The 17,177-nt window shown below is 37.2% G+C and overlaps 1 protein-coding gene across 1 annotated transcript; it reads left to right on the top strand.

Moving 5' to 3' along the window:
• The first annotated feature begins 1,375 nt into the window (after nucleotides 1-1,375).
• On the top strand, nucleotides 1,376-6,416 carry LOC128634481 (carbonic anhydrase 4). Its single transcript, XM_053685101.1, has 9 exons — nucleotides 1,376-1,445; nucleotides 1,565-1,597; nucleotides 2,628-2,798; nucleotides 4,044-4,195; nucleotides 4,289-4,375; nucleotides 4,466-4,538; nucleotides 5,246-5,409; nucleotides 5,872-5,995; nucleotides 6,086-6,416. Exons 1-9 carry the CDS (start codon nucleotides 1,376-1,378, stop codon nucleotides 6,151-6,153), a joined length of 942 nt encoding a protein of 313 aa, XP_053541076.1. The 3' UTR covers nucleotides 6,154-6,416.
• Nucleotides 6,417-17,177: the final 10,761 nt, after the last annotated feature.

Raw genomic sequence — 17,177 nt, 5'->3', positions numbered from 1 at the left:
CTTAGTGTGTTCAATACTTTTTTGCTGTGTCATTCCACTTTATTACACACAACTTTATTTATGGACTTTAATGTTGTGAATTCTTTATATTTGCCGTTCTTGAGTTAATACTGATGTCTGGTGAAAATTTCATGTGAATAACCTCATTGGAAATATATTTACTGAAAAAAATGTTGACTCATTCAATACTTATTGGCCCCAATGTATTTAAATGCACTGTATTATCTATATTATATATATATAAACCTTCTTTACGGTCACTATTGTGGGATTAAATGGGTCAGTCAGTCAGCTGCAGAAAAGTTTCATTTTTGCATTTTGTTCATCATACCCTATCTCTTTATACATTCAGAGGGTGGGACCCACTTTCAAATGGGGACATTAATTGGTTTCACTAGAGGTGAGTGACAATTCCTCTATATAAAAAGAGCCTAATCATTTGCTGCCCTTCTTGATTGGTGGACTAGCATATAGGGATGTTATGGTGACCCTACTTTGAGGCCTCCAAGGCCCTAGGCAATTGCCTACTCTGCCTATTGGTAGAGCTAGCACTGAATACAGCCTATAAGTAAATTTAACTGTTGAATTGACCTCTCACTGGAGGAGAGTGGTACTAGGCGTGTCAGTGGGGAATGCTGTTATGAAATGCTGATAAACCACATATTTGAATGCTTTTATTCAACAGATCAACCACTTATGGGGAAATTTGCTAAATATAAATGCAGGCATTTGGATGTCTTTGACAGAGTTATTATCTGCTGTTGAAGGTGTAGTTCCTGGTACACTTTAGTTTCAGTTCAAATCTTAAAAAACAGGTAATCAAGGCTGCATCTACATGCCAAAGCATGTGAAAGTTAAAGGTATATTAAAGTAAGCTTGAAATTGTAACTCAGTAGGATGGAAGATCTAAAAGAAAGCACACACCTGCTAATACACTTAATTAAACTTTAAAATTTAAAATTAAGGGAAGTGCTGTCCAATTATATGTTTAATAAAGGCGGGTGCAGACATAAGATAGCAGTCATCTGTTATCAGATCAGATTATCCATTTGAAATTCCATAAGTGTTGGCAGCAGTCACGTGACACACTCACAGTATTTGAGATATATTTAAGAAGGGAATGAGTGTGACTTCTGAGTGTGAATTCTGCTCAGCTGTAGTGTTGAACATCACTGTTAAAAGGTAAGACTACTATCTATTGTCCATAGCCTATGACACAGATTTGCACTATTAAAAGAACAAATTTGAATATTATTTTTTATATTATTAATATATAGATTTTTTTATTCGAAAGACGACAGTCAGGATGCTTTAAGACATTATGACATATTTCTTTAAACACTGTCTTGCATATTTCTTTAATCACTGCATGCAGATGAATGTACAGCTCGTGCCATTTCTCATCGCCTGTCTGCTATCCACTGTTTATAGTGAAGACTCAGAAGGTGAGTGACTTGACTGCTCTATACTTACTACTGACAAATTGAATTTGCCTTTAATTTTACACTAGACATTTCTTCTTTTTCTTCTTCTTCTTCCATTGTTCTAATCTTTTTTTTTTAAGTTTCAGAATTCTGCTATAACTCACCAGGATGCAGTAAGTATCCTTTTTTTCTACCAAGTTGCTAATTCTTTTCTGATTGCATAGTCTGTGTATCAAAATAGTCCCTATATGTGCAGAAGAGGGCTGTGTCGGTAATGAAATGTGCATATATGTGTATAGATGCATAGCTTATATTTAATTAAATAAATTCCTAATTTCAAATTATAAAAGTATTAAAATAGGATCTAGTGAAACTCACTTAGTTAAAAATAAAAAAATATTCACTGCAAATCTGTAAAATAACAATGTTGCATGTTAAATCATACAAAGTGATTAATGGTGGCAAGTTTATAAATGTGTAGCTATTCAGATGTGCATGCACATTTGAAGTTAATTTTAATAAATAAAAGTTATTATTTATTTATTTGTTTATTTATTTATTTAACTTATTTTTTAATGTTACTTTTTATTAATCAGTTAATGTATGATAAATGAATATATATTTACATTGAAGCAAAATAAGTTTGTTTGTTTTTTTTGGTCAAATCCTGTTCTAAACAGACCATATTAAAATCCCAAACACATTCCAACCCTCTCTGCAAGCTGATCCACTAATTATAGCTATTGACTACTTATATATAATTTTTAAAACCTAATGTTCTGCTTTGCTAAGTATCTGGTGAATATTAAATGTGGAGCTAACATTATTAAGGCCAATTCTCATCCCATATTATTTTAATTATTTTAACCTGAACTGTATTTTCTCACAGGACCATATCGTTTTGCACAAGGGGCACATCTTGACTTAAACAGAGATGCATAGAGCATACATGCAGTTTCTGGTAGGGAATGTAATCAGACACATGTAAATGTAGCTACTGCTCACCTGTGCAGCTCTACATACTATAAGCACTATAGTAAACAGTGAAAGTGAGCAATGAAACAATCTGAGACACAGCTAAGAGTATAAGTTAGGGGGTTTTGCATGAAATTGGAACTTGGCACAAATAAGATGTGAATAATAGACTAATTCTGCTCTGCACTGTGCTTGTTTTGTAATTTTATATGATGGGTTTCTCCTCAGATGCAACCACATGGCCTACTACAGCAACATTCAATTGCAATGGCACTCGTCAGTCTCCTATCAATATTGTGACTGCTGATGTGAAGGCTGATAGTAACCTGACAGCTTTCAGCTTCACTGGCTTTAATGATAGCTCCACCCTCCAAAACATTAACAACACTGGAAAGTCAGGTGAGGTCTTTTTGTAAGATGACTCAGGTTTGTAACATGAGATAGTGTTCCTTCGTGGTCCAGGTTGACTTTATACTTTATAACCTGTGTTGCTTTTTGCTTGTTTGTTGTTGTTACTTTTTTAATCTTTCAGTGGCAAACATCATGCCACCTAGTTTATTATATATACAGTCACGGGGAAAAGAAAGTACACCCTCCTTCAATTCTTATCAGGTCATAAATTACAATTGTGTGGTCCTCAGCAACTTCTATGAACAAGTAAATAACCTCAGGTGACAACAAAAAACCTCAACATAGTCATTTTTTTAGTTTGCAAAATTGCATCTGAATAAACCCCAAAAGTTCTGGAGCAACATCTTTTGGGCTGATGAGACCAAGGTGAATATGTTTGGACATCAAGCACATCACCATGTTTGGTGAAAAACTGAAAACAGCGTATCACCACAAACACCTGCCATGGTAGTGAATGGTGGTGGAAGGGTGACAATTTAGGCTTGTTTGCAGCCATAGGACCTGGGAAACTTTCAGTCACTGAGACAATGAATTTAAGATATTCAGCAGTATATACAGAAAGCAACAATGTACAGTCCAACTATGCAAGTAGCCCATGTACATATCGCATATGTACAATGGTATGATCAGTGTGTTCATATAACAAAAGCTTTCACTTTATAGCAGAATATTCTTGAGACAAATATGAGGCCATCTGTCCAATAGCTTAAGCTGGGCTGAAATTTGGTTCATTCAACAGGACAATGATCCCAAGCATACCAGCAAATTGATACCTGAATGGCTAAAGAAGAAAAATATCAAGGTGTTGGAATCCAAGTCAAAAGCAATTATTGTTCACATCAAACATCAGACTGGGGAAAAATTTGATCTCTCTGGTTGATACCAGATAGGCTGATTTGAGTATTATTTTAGAAATTGCTGATCTCCTGGAAATTTCATGCACACCAGTCTGCAGACATTACACACAGTGATGTGAAAAACAAAAATACCTTGTTGATGAGAGAGGTCATAAGAGAATGGCCAGACTGGTTTGACTCTAACTGGAAGTCTACTGTAATTCAAGTAACCACTCTACAACTGCAGAGAGCAGAAAAGGCATCTTAGAATGCACTATGATGGGTTTGGGTTTCACTCCTGTCAGCCAAGAATCTGAGGCTACAGTGGGCACCCCTGGGTAGATATTGCTAATAAATTCAAATGAGACACTGATTTGAAAATTCTTTGCCTCTTCAGTCAACATCGAGCTTGATGGTAAAAAGATGAGCGTGTCAGGAGGAGGCCTTCAGAACACGTACACTTCCAAAGAGTTCCACATTCACTGGGGCAATGGCTCCTCTTTCAGTGGATCTGAACACACTGTGGATGGCAAACAATATGCAATGGAGGTGAGGCAGCTGTTGGTATAAAAAATTGTAATGATATTCTAAACTCAGTGATTAATTAAAACTTTATATTGTATTTGTGTTTTTCTCTTTCAGATTCACATACTAAATCTTAGGTCTGATGTATCCGTGGCTGCTGCCAATGACTCAACAGCATATGCTGTTCTTGGTTTCTTCATTGAAGTAAGTCCTTGCTTTACCCTTACACAGTTGCCTTGTTTCCCTGACAACTTGTAGTTATTACATTGTGGCTCTTTATTATTATATTCTTAGGCAACCAATGACAGTGGCAAACCAGAGAGCTGGAAGAACCTCACCTCATTCTTATCAAACATTTCTAAAAAAGGTACAGATATAATTCTTGTGTAGTGAACCGATTGAGAAGCTGCTTATTTGCACACCAAAGAAAATTGATCAATGATAATCTACAGGTTATGTGTCATTCAATTGGTCATTCAGCACAGGTGTAGAGACATACAGTTTAAATTCCATTATAGTACATCACAGTTATTTAAACCAAAATGTTTTAGATGGATTCAAATGCATCCCAAGAAAATGCTACATGCATCAGTACTTCAACTCCTGCAAAGCCCAGTTGTCCACCATTCCTTTACCTTTATAAGGAAAAGGACTTCTTCAAAACAATAGCAGCAGTAACAAAGCACATGTGACAAGTACGTTGAATTCATCAAAGACTTTGTAACTTTGATGATTAGGACATTTGCTGTAATTCCAATCCAATTCCAATCAGTCTTACAGTGTGGGAGAGAGGAACGTAAGGTGTTTGGATTGAGAAACACCAGATCAAAACTAATTTGTTTCCAGCAGGCACTGAAATTCCTTACACCTTACTTAACTGTTACAAACTGAAACAAACTTGGATTTAGGGCATCATTGTAAAATTAATAATGTGTGACAGGCGAACATGATCATCTGTGAAATCATTCTATTTATTTAAACTATTTAATCTCTTCTTAATTGCCAGGTTAAGTAAAAATAGCAGCAACAACACCTTACTTTAATACTAAAATGTCCTTTTTTTCTTCATTGTAGGTGACTCATTTGACATTATGAATCAACTTACTGTAGATAGTCTGCTTCAAGGAGTGGACCGGACTAAATATTACCGTTACCTTGGCTCTCGGACTACACCACCATGTAATGAAATTGTGGTATGGACTGTATTCAAAGACCCAGTCAAAGTCAGCAAAGATTTGGTAAGTCTTCAAATTATGCACCGTGCTGATATTTAGTTCACTGCATGTTATTTCATTACATTCATTCATTTGACAGACATTTTTCCAAAGCAACTTTATTACAAGTAGTATTAAATCTGAGCAATCTGAGGATCTGAGCAATTGAACGGTAACAGCCTTGGTCAAAAGCCCAAGCACTGACTCTCTGGCAGTACAGTCAAGTTACTAACACAGAACCATGCTGAGTTAGATTTGATCATAATATTCCATGATTATTTTACTATTTGTTTATTTCTGCCCATTAATAAACAGCATCAGCAGGAACTGTAAATGAATCATAGTTTGCCCAAGAAGCTTTTTTCCCCCTGGCCTAATACAGCAACACATCAGCATGTAAAAAATAAAGCTTCTGAGATTAGGATTATAGTTATAGTTTCAAAGACCAGTTTTAAACACAATTAAATGTATTCTTTCCGTTACTAGATTGATCTTTTCAGCAACACAGTGCACATCAATACAACTGCTGATCCTTTCATCACCAACAACCACAGAGTACTTCAGGCTCTAAATGGCAGGGTTGTGACATCACAACCAACTTCATCAGCAAACACAACGTCATCAGCAAACACAACTTCATCAGCAAACACAACTTCATCAGCAAACACAACTTCATCAGCAAACACAACTTCATCAGCAAGCACACTTCATCACACTCTGTCCATCAGCACAGCGCTCCTCTGCTATGTATTTTTTTGGTGTTTGTAGTCCCTGTCTACCAAGACAACAGTGTAATAATCAGAGTGTTTGTTTAGTCTAGACACTTGTTTCCACTGAATGTTTCAATCAGACCTAAATTAATGTGCATTCATGTGCAATATTTAAATCATTATTAAATTACTGCATTTATTCTCTTAAAGAAAATTTTCAACTACCAACAATAACTACAAAATGAAGAAAATTTTAGCCCTATTATAGCGTGAGGGACTGCGATTGTTGTGCAATATTTTGTGTAGTATCTTTATATATGGTGGTGGTGGTGGTGGGGGGGGGTCAGGTGGGTGGTGGGGTCGGGGTGATGTTATGGCATGTACGGTCTATGTCTGCTTGATTCCCAACATTTTCAATTTAAGTGTAACTTAAAAGCATTATGATGTACACTCACTGAACACTATATTAGGAACACTAATACTGGGTAGGACTTCCCGTTGCTTTCATAACAGCCTCACTTCTTTGTGACATGGATTCCACAAGATGTTGGAAACATTCCTTTGAGATTCTGGTCCATGTTGATGTGGCAAGGCACCCCTAATGACTAAATTTATAAATGAAACAACTAAATTTAATTCATAATTAAAAATAGATTTTTTTAAAAAATTGTTTTTTTTTTTTTTTTTCTCAAACTATGAACTAGGCCAGCCTGGTAAATTTGTCCAGAGAACTAACTCTAGGTCTTAGTCTAAATCTCAAGGTGCATTGTGCAATGGAAGGTTAAAATTATATTAAAATCTTTGGAGTCCCAATCATGGAACCACCTCAGGAAAAGTCTTAAATAATTAGCAAGAAAGAGATAAAAATAAATAAATAAATAAATAAATAAATGAATAAATAAATAAATAAAACATGTAACTGGTTGTAGTCTGCATTGTGTGTTTTTTTTTGTGACCAAATAAATATGCGGATGGCAACTGGGTTGAATCTTTGTTTACTCTCTCTCTCTCCCATGAAAACACATTACTTAAAGGGGCAGAAAGGAGGTAAAATAATATAAAGACTTAACATAAATGACAAAAAACATACGGATGATGCATAAAACTAATCATAAGCCTAATTAAAGTAAAAACATGAAAATAATAAATCATACATGGAATATAATGCAGTAAATATGATTTAGAAAAAGAATATTAGTTTAAAAGTAATTTTTAAGGCAAAGATGAAATTAGATTTATCAGAGCTAAATACAATCCTAACTCTCCCATGAAAACACATTGTGGAAAGGGAAGAGGAGGTGCAAAGACAGGAAGTTAACATTTATCCACTACAGTCAGAAAATTAAAGGGGAAGATGCACACATCCAGACAGTCACTTCAGGTATACATTTCCTTTTGTGTAATTCTATTTAGTAAATTTATGGAATATCTTCCATACACGTTACACATACACATGCACAACTATTATTAAAAAAAAAAACTCACAGGGCTGAGGCTTACCGAGAGGGGGGGCAACAACAACAACAAAAACCCACACAGGCCACTTAAGGCCAAAAAGGCTTCAAGGAGATGGAAATAACACTTTCAAACACGCACTCATGCACCCACCAAGTGTTCACCCTGCACACACACTCGAAATAGAGTGTGTAACACAGCACATGGTGATCAGGCCTAATTTCTGCCATACAGCACAAAAGTGCTGCTGGTCCAAATGCACCACACAGGTCATAATTCCAGCACAAAAGAAATACAAACAAAACATAAAAACAGACGAACAACACCTTTGGGATAAACTGTAGTGCTGACTTGCCCAACATCAGCACCTGACTCCACTAATGATCTTTAACTGAATATGCAAATCCCCACAACAACATCTTGTTGAAAGCCTTCCCAAAAGATTGGAGGCCATTATGACAGCAAAGGGGCAATTAATCTGAAATGGTATGTTCCAAAAGCACATACAGTCCCCTCCCAAAGTACTGGAATGACGAGGCCAATTCTTTGGTTTTGCTATACACTGAAGACATTTGGTTTTGAGATCAAAAGATGGATATGAGATGATAGATCAGATTTTCAGCTATCATTTCCTGATATTTGCATCTAGATGTGTTAATAAACTTAGAACATGGCACCTTTGATGGCAGGCATCCAAGTTTAGGTGAGCAATAGTACTTGAACAGATAGTCTTAAATTAAAATAAAATGAAAGTAAATAACGCTTAATATTTGGTTGCATATACCTTACTTACGATAATTGCATCAAGCCTGTGACTCATTAACATCCCCAAATGGTTGCATTCTTCTTTTGTGATGCTTTTTCAGCCTTGTAACATCTTTCAGTTGTTATTTGTTTTGCGGGGTTTCTCCCTTTAGTCTCCTCTTCAAGAGATGAAATGCATGCTCAATTGCATTAAGGTCTGGTTATTGACTTGGCCAGTCTTAAACCTTCCCCTGATGATGTCTTTTGTTGGCAGTGTTTTGGGTCATTGAGGGTAAATTGGCAGACAGACTGTTTCTGTAGACTTATGAATTCATTCTGCTGCTACCATCATGAGTTACATTGTCAGTAAAGATTAGTGAGCCTGTTCCAGAAACAACCATGCAAGCCCAAACCATAACACTACCTCCACAATACATGACTGATACCCTTGTATGCTTTGGGTCATGAGCAGATCCTTTCATTTTCCACATTTGAGCCTTTCCATCACCTAGGTAGAGGCTAATCATTGTTCCAGAACTTTTGTGGCTCATCTCTGTATTTCTTTGCAAATTCCAATCTGGCTTTCCAATTCTTACAGCTGTTGAGTGGTTTGCATCTTGTGGTATGGTCTCTATATTTCTGCAATCAAAGTATACTTTAATAGGTGGATTGTGGTACTTTCACCCCTGTCCTGTGGTGGTTGTTGGTGATGTCACTGACTTGTTTTGGGTTTCCTTCACAGCTCTCACAATGTTTCTGCCATCAAATGCTGATGTTTTCCTTGGTGACCTGTTTGATGTCTGGTTGTTGATACACCAGTGGTTTCTTTCTTTTTCAGGACATTCCAAATTGTTGTATTGGCTATGCCCAGTGCTTGTGAAATTGCTCTGATTGATTTTCCATCTTTTTTCTGCTTCAAAATGCCTTGCTTTTTTCCTATAGACAGCTTTCTTTTCTTCATGTTGGTTCATCCTGTTTTAACAACAGTCTTCACAGGCGAAACCCAGAGCTCATACCGAGAGTCAACATTCAGAGAATTTCCCAGAGCAAATCTGGGTAACAAGAAACACAGGTTCATCACTTCCAATAGTTCCAATAGTTTTGATCACTTGAAAAATGGGTGTGTTTAAACAAAAGATGGCATGTTGTAAGTTGTTTAACACATATAGATGTAAATATGAGGAAATGAAAGCTGAAAGTCTGATCTGTTGTTTTATATCAATCTTTTGTCTTTAATTTATTTATTCATTTTATATTCATATTTTGATCTCAAACCCAAACGTCTTGAATGTAAAGCACAAAAAAAATGATAATTGACTTTGCCATTCCAATACTTTCAGAGGGGAATGTATTGGTGTGATGGTGAGGTGTCCACAAACTTTTGGCCATATCGTGTATATTTTAAATTTGGGAATCCAAAATAAAACAAGTTGTTTCACTACTGGGTCATGGAAAAATTCTACCCAAAGGTCTTCATATGGGTTCATATGTTGTATGGTGTATTCAATCTTTGTTTGTTTCACAGACTTGTTTTGTGATGTTTTTTTTATTCCCCCAGTAGCTACTGTATCTGGATGACCTTGTTGTTGGAAGACTGAACGTGCCAAGCTGTGCTTCAGCATGTACTGCTGTCATAGCTACACCTATTTTATAGGAGAGATTGGGTAAACAAATTCACATACTGTAGGTTATGATGATAAATTTTAAATCACAACAGAATCTAGCTCTCATGTAATTAAAGTTGATTTAATTTGGATGCACTGTGACTGCAAAACATAATTATTATTCTAGCTATATACAATTATATATTAGAATGAAATCATGTTTTACGATGCCTTTGTGCATCATTACAGAAGGGACAACACATCACATGTGCAAGATTAGAAAAAGTGTCAGTGCGAAATGGACAACAAAGCACAAAACAATAAATAAATGCTGAGCAGATGTCTGTACAATAAGGACAATATAATAAATACAACACAATACATTAAATATAATGCAGTGTGTACAGTGATCCTCAGCATAGTAGATTGGTGTGTGATGAGTCAATGTAGAAGAGTAGAAGTACCTGAGCATTAGGAATAAAGTGAACAAGGCACTGTACCTGTATAACTGGTAATACTAGTGTAGATAGACAGTACATAGTAACATTCTCGCGTATGAAAAAATACAAGGTATGCAGATAGCATGCCTAGAGATTAAAGTCACTAGTGTGTTGATGATTGGTTGACAATATATTAGATATACTGAGGGTCCTGACAACTTGTGGAAAGAAGCTGGTCCCAAATATGGTGGACATACAGTACTGTATGAGAGAGGTAATCTGCAAGCACACCATGACAGTAAAAAGGCACAGAACAGAGGCTTCAGTACTATAGTACTGAAGAGGTCATCACAGTACTACATAAATAGGGACTGTTTTTCAGTCTGCCGTCATAATGTTGATGTCACGTTTGCTATCATAAACCACAACTTACATTTCATGTTAATAGACTGGCTTGAATGGAGTAACTCACCAAACTACAAATACAGCAGAGAACTCACACTTAATCACTTTCAATAACCACTTGGGCAATTTTTCTTGGCCAATACACCTACTGGCATGTTTTTGGTAGATAAGACCGGAGTGGTTTTCCGGCCGGTTCCGGTGACAGTGTACGCTGGCGCGTTTTGCTGCCGCTCCTGTTACCATTTTGTTTGCTTTCATTTGTTTTTTAAGTCATATTACTTGAAGTAACTGCAAGGTTTTTTAAGTTATATTGTTTTTAGCGCCATTACAATTGCGATGTGGTGGTGCCATTTTATATACCTTGGACTGTTGTTTTTATTTCTGTGTTCCACCTGGAATAACCTGCAGCGTGCATCGCGGAATCAACGCCTCGGTCCGGCTGTGTGTGTGGATTGTATGACTTTGTGCTAGCAGTGCGCTCCGGAGCTTCAACGCCTTGGCCTTGTGAGTGTGCACTCAACGACCATGGCCCTAAGATACACTACACACCAGCCTCTGTCTTTAAAACAAAGCTCTTATTGTCTAGCCAAAGACTCTTACAAACTCTGTCGAGACGCTGGATTGCTACGTCCTAAACCATATGTCCATCTTTGAGGCGCAGTTTTGCTGTCTCATCCTCTCCTAACATCTTTGTCCCTACCTGTCGCCGTAATACCAACAAACTGCTCCATACTGGTGTTGATCACACTAATTTAATATCGGTTCCACACATGGAGATTAAACCACTGTCGTTTCCGCCTCAGAGCCTGGCTTATGCCGCATTATTCAGTGCGCGGTCTGTGAATAACAAGGCGCTGCTTTTATAGGATTTTCTTATAGATAAAAAGCTGGACTTGTTGTTTTTAACCGAAACCTGGCATAAATAAAATGATAGGCTCATGTTTAATCAGACCACTCCAGCGGGGTTTGGAGCATTTGACCTCCATAGGCTATCTGGCAGAGGCGGGTGCATTATTGTGGTTTACAACCTGAAGTTCAATATAAGCTCTGTGTCCGTTGCCCAGTTTTCATCATTTGAATGTCTGGTCTTGAGCATTTCCGCTCCTATATCTACCATCATTGCTACAGTCTATAAACCACCTAAGACTAAGACACGTGCAGCTTTTATGTCAGAGTTTGCTGACTTCCTGTCAATATTGAGAATGAAGTTTGACAGAATTTTAATTGTGGGAGATTTTAACATTCATGTGGACCGGAGTGACTCTGTGGTGGTTAAGGAATTTCTGTCGCTAATTGATTGTTTTAGCTTCACACAGTTTGTAACTGACCCTACTCATAACAAGGGCCACACCCTGGACCTCGTGATTGCAAACGGCTCGTTTGTATCGCAGTTTTCATCTGTTGACATTGGACTGTCTGATCACTCAGCTGTCTTCTTTAATCTGGAACTGTATCATCCAAGTGAGACTACCATCCGAACAGTAACCTTCCGGAAGTGGAAGTCTATTGATCAGACAGTTTTCTCCAATTCGGTTGTTACCACCTTAAGCGATCTGCATCCCTCATCGCTGGAGGAGAAAGTTTTGCAGTTAAATTCTGCTCTTGCTAGTAATCTTGACTCATTTGCTCCCCTAAAGTCACGTAAGGTCGCTCGCTCTGCTCCCTGGTATAATAACAATCTGCGCTCTAGAAAGGCTGTATGTCAGAAAATCAAGCGCAATTGGCGCCTTACTGGACTGAATGTCTACTATCAAGCGTGGAAGGATCTTCTGGGTGATCACCGAGCACTAATGGAAAATGAAAGATCATCTTACTTCTCTCCGGCTATTGTAAACAATCAAAATAATACCAGACACTTGTTACAAACCCTAAACAGATTGCTCCAAGTTAAAGCTGTTACCACTTTGTCTGTTTCTCAGTGTTACATTATCCAATGTATTTCTGTTTGCTCTATGTGCCATTTGTGTGTCTATGTCGGTGGTGGGATGGGTTTCTTTTGTCTCCTCCCCCTTCTCTAGGCCCCGCCTACTGCATGCATCACGTTCTGGCTTGCTAGTGGATGATCACGTCTTGTCCACACCTGCTCCGGCCTTGTGCGACAGGATTGGTTGCCTGCACAGTTCCGGAAGTATACTTAAGCCTCGTCAGTCTCCATCCCAGGGCAGATGATTGCCATTGCTTTGTGTATAGAGAGAAGTGCTTTTCGCCTGTGTGTGACCATTTCGCCTGTGTATGACCTTATGCCTGATTTGACTTTGTTTATGCTCTGCCCCGTTACGATTCATGTGATATACTTGTGTATATATGTACATATTATTTTGTTAATTAACACACTAATAGTCGCCTCTGTAAATAGGGAACGGTTAAGAGTGGTTTGTAGGAAGTTGGCGCCATTTATGTTGATTCTTCTTTTCTCCTGTTTTTGGGTTAGCTAGGGAGTGAGGGAAGATGGTGTATTTTTGTTTTCTTTTCTTGTAGTTTAGTTAGTTTTCTTGTGGTAGGTTAGAAGGTATTTTTGTTTACTATTTTGGCCTGGCAGGCTTCTGAAGAGTGAAACCACTGTGTATATAAAAGGTGCTCCGTTTGGAGAATAAACAAAGCAAACGCAATCTAGGTCTCGCCGACCCTTTTCTTTTTTTATTTTATTCTATGCTGCGGCCTGACCTAGACTGGGTCATAACACTCAGCAACTATGTAATTCTTTTCTTCAGGCTTCCAGGGCTTTAATGGGAGAAAATTTAAAAAAATATATTCAGTTGTATCGGTTCTATGTCTACTCAGTACATATTATTAAGACAATGCACATTATCAGACCTGAACTGTGTCACAAATAATATCTAACTTCATTCAAACATTCATGATTTCTTAGCCTATCAATCTTCTCACATGCACACTATACATTTTGGATGTAAACTATTAATAAAGTCCTAAGTAGCCTTTCGTATATCTTGAAATATGCTTAATCATTAGGTAAATCAGGACTTTGCTCTGCGGTGCAATGCTGAAACATCCAACAAGTTGCTTGAGAGGTGGGAGACCGCATTCAAACACAAGATCATCAACGAAGCCAAGTCTCTTACTTCAACAGCAGAAATGAAGTGTCTTCTCAGTGCAGTAGGGGGACAAGGATCTGAAAATGGTAGGCATGATTTGTGATGTCATAGTTTGAGATTTGCTCTGGCTTCTTGTATTCTTATATTTTATTGTGTGTGTGTGTGTGTGTGTGTGTGTGTGTGTGTGTGTGTGTGTGTATATATATATATATATATATATATATATATATATATATATATATATATATATATCTCACTATATATCACTATATATATATCACTATATATATATCACTATATCACTCAGATTGGGACAGTGACATTTCATCTGTCCTGCTATTGTTGCATCTCCTGCCACCTTCTTCAGGGAGGAAGAAGACTAAGTCCAGCGGAGGCTGTTGATAGGCTTGTGCATTTCTATAAGGCAAAACTCACAATACTGTTGTGAAGTCTTTGTGAATTGTATTATTATTATTATTATTATTATTATTATTATTATTATTATTATTATTATTATTATTATTATTATGGTTAGATACTTGAAGGAATCAATCACCCAAAAATGTAAATTTGCTGATAATGTACTCATTCTCAAGTCAACCATGATGTATGTGACTTTCTTTCTAAATTCGAGCTCTGCATTACAATAGAATGCAAGTGAACAGATGTCATCACCTTGAGAGTCCAGTTAGACAGTATCACAGTAATCCACATGACTCCGGTCAATCAAGTAATGTCTTCTGACATGAATCGATAAGTTTTTGTGAAAAACAAATCGCTAATCAAAATGCTTTTAACTTTAAATCTGTGCCGCTTGTCAGCTATTTGAATAACTGTTCTTTTATTTCTGTGACGCTGTCTAAATGTACATTTTGGACTCTCAAAAAGATAGCACCCATTCACGTGCATTCTATTGACTTACAGAACTCGAATTTCCTTTGAAAATTCTTTGTGTTCGGATGAAGAAAGAAAGTCATATAAATCATGGGTGGCCTGAGGGAGTATCAGAAAATGCTCTTTTTCGGTTGAAATATTCCTTTTTTGAAGGTGTCCTGAAGTTGCCTGTAATAAATAAAGAATGATACAAGCTGGTTTTATTTTGCACATATTGAATTAAGAAGGTTTGATGTGTTTCTTAATTATGATTATAGCACATTTTTCATCACAAAGTCTGAATATGTTAAGGACCACATTTCATGGATTTCATTTTACAGATTTCATCATTGCACATCATAATTGGTGTATTTTTATATTTAATCAAATTTTTATTGTTGCTGTATTTTTTTCTAGTCATCCACCAGTATTGAAGGCCATCTCAGTGCCAGGGAGGGCCGCCAGGCATATCTACTGGCATTAGGAAGGCTCAAGGTCAGGATTGACAAATTCTACATGGTTGTGTATAAGCACCTCATCCCATGCACAGGAACCAGCTCCTTGAGTGCTATACATGAACTCTTCACAGTCCACTATGTGTTCAACCTGTTGTATGAGGAAGCCTTTGTCAACATCTTTACTTTCCTGTAGACTACAATCTACAACATTCATGTTGGTCTTACCAGTGAGATTCCCAGAATCAAGGAATTGCATGCAAAGCTTTTGAACTAGGTTAAATGTTAGTGTTTGTTGTCAAAGTCTGCATGCAAATAGCCATGAGAGTCACGCACAGATTCTATACTTTGTTAAAGTTAAAGTTATTATGAGTGCAGCGTGGCTGTAGCCGACAGTTTTGTGGGCAAACTTTTCACAGAACATTTCTCAGAGCATCACCAGGCATTTAAAGTACATATATGTGACTTGGGTGAACTTGTAAAAGCCCGGAGTTTGAAGTTCTACAGGCCTTTTGAGCTACAGAGTCCATATGGGTCAGATGATGGTGAATATATTGTACCTCAGTTCATGCTGGTTTGTTACATCTAAGATACTGTGTTGAAAATATAAGTTCAACTCGATACAGCAACTGATATGTTAGCTGTTCTTTTATTGACGAGTACACACATTTTAAAGGTATGCATTTTTAGGCATAAAGTGTATAGATTACATTTAATTACCTCAATCTGGGTATGAACACTACTTAGTGTTGAAAATAACTCTTAATAACCTTAGGGCTGAGCTATTGACACATTTAGTGTAGATTCAACACTTGCTTAGTGTAAATGGAGCCTGTGAGGAGTAAAAATCTGCACCGATGGTGTTACCAGTGAACACTTTCATAGTGTTGAAAAGCGCTGAGTGTAGAAAAAATAACACTACTTAAAGTGTAAATGTAACTCTATTTAGTGCGGACCTATATAAACTCTGGATACGCATTGATTTTCACACTGTGAGTGTGAGTATAACACTTTAAAATTTGCTGTGTGTGATCAGTTAATCAAACAGACTGTCAATCAGTGATTCTTTAGCTTTTTTTTATTTAATAAATACAATGAACTAATCTATATGTTACCCAGTCAACATCAGCAGTTAAGTCTGGTTAGCTATGACCAGCTTGACCAACACTGACCATCTAAGACCAGCCTGACCAGCTAAAAAAATGTGGCCAAAACCCCTCTAAAACCAGCTTGCTCTACCAGCTATGACCAGGCTGGAAGTCCAGCCAACCAGCTTAGGCTGGTTTTTTCAGCAGGGAAACAGGCAAGGGTCATAGATCAGGCAAACAAGTCAAAACAGGCAAGGCAGAGAATCGAGGTCAGTGGAGTAAACAAAGTCAAAACCACAATATCAACACTTAGTAAGGCTTGGTAACAACAGACACAATAACAACTAAGCGTATACTTTGCAAAGATATTGTGTTCAAACAGTCTCTATATACTGTGGCGTGAGTGTGTGTGAACTCCGGAGAAGGTGTGTGTGTGTGCGTGCGCGAGTGAGTGCTTGCATGCGTGAGGGAGGGAACCATTACAGGTACTCCTGGTCTTTTGATTTCCTATTTGTGAACTGTTTGGTAGATTGGTTTTGTCGATGTTTGTTTTATGTTTGGTGGCTTCAGGAATGATTTGCGCAACCTGGCCTTCAGCATGGTCAAGTTTTTCATGTTTTAAAACTTTCGTTATACTCAGAAGACATTGACACTATTTGCCATTAAAGTCTACAAATCTAATATTTGTAACTACAAATGTCACAAATGAACCCCAGTATAATGCTAAAAATGATAAAATGGAAATCTGTGGAAAATAAAACAGGATTTCATCAAGTAATTCTGATCAGAAGGTCATGAGTTCAAATCCCGGTACTACCAACCTGCCACTGTTGGGCCTTTGAGCAAGGCCATTAACCCTCAACTGCTCAGCTGTATAAAATGTAAGTTGCTCTGGATAAATTGTGTCTGCCAAGTGTTGTAAATGTAAAATGGCAATATGACATTTTCATATCTTCTATGTCATA

Source organism: Ictalurus punctatus, chromosome 13 (genome assembly GCF_001660625.3).
Source record: "Ictalurus punctatus breed USDA103 chromosome 13, Coco_2.0, whole genome shotgun sequence".
In the NCBI taxonomy this organism is placed as follows: domain Eukaryota; kingdom Metazoa; phylum Chordata; class Actinopteri; order Siluriformes; family Ictaluridae; genus Ictalurus; species Ictalurus punctatus.
Note: the sequence above shows the minus strand (reverse complement) of the source record. Positions and strands in the feature narration are given on the sequence as shown.

What these genes read in the sequence shown, in the direction of transcription:
- LOC128634481 (XM_053685101.1), top strand. Translation starts at nt 1,376, where the DNA reads ATGAATGTACAGCTCGTGCCATTTCTCATCGCCTGTCTGCTATCCACT. An exon ending in TTATAGTGAAGACTCAGAAG is followed by an intron (nt 1,446 to 1,564) that starts GTGAGTGACTTG and finishes TTTTTTTTTAAG; the next exon opens with TTTCAGAATTCTGCTATAAC. An exon ending in CTATAACTCACCAGGATGCA is followed by an intron (nt 1,598 to 2,627) that starts GTAAGTATCCTT and finishes GTTTCTCCTCAG; the next exon opens with ATGCAACCACATGGCCTACT.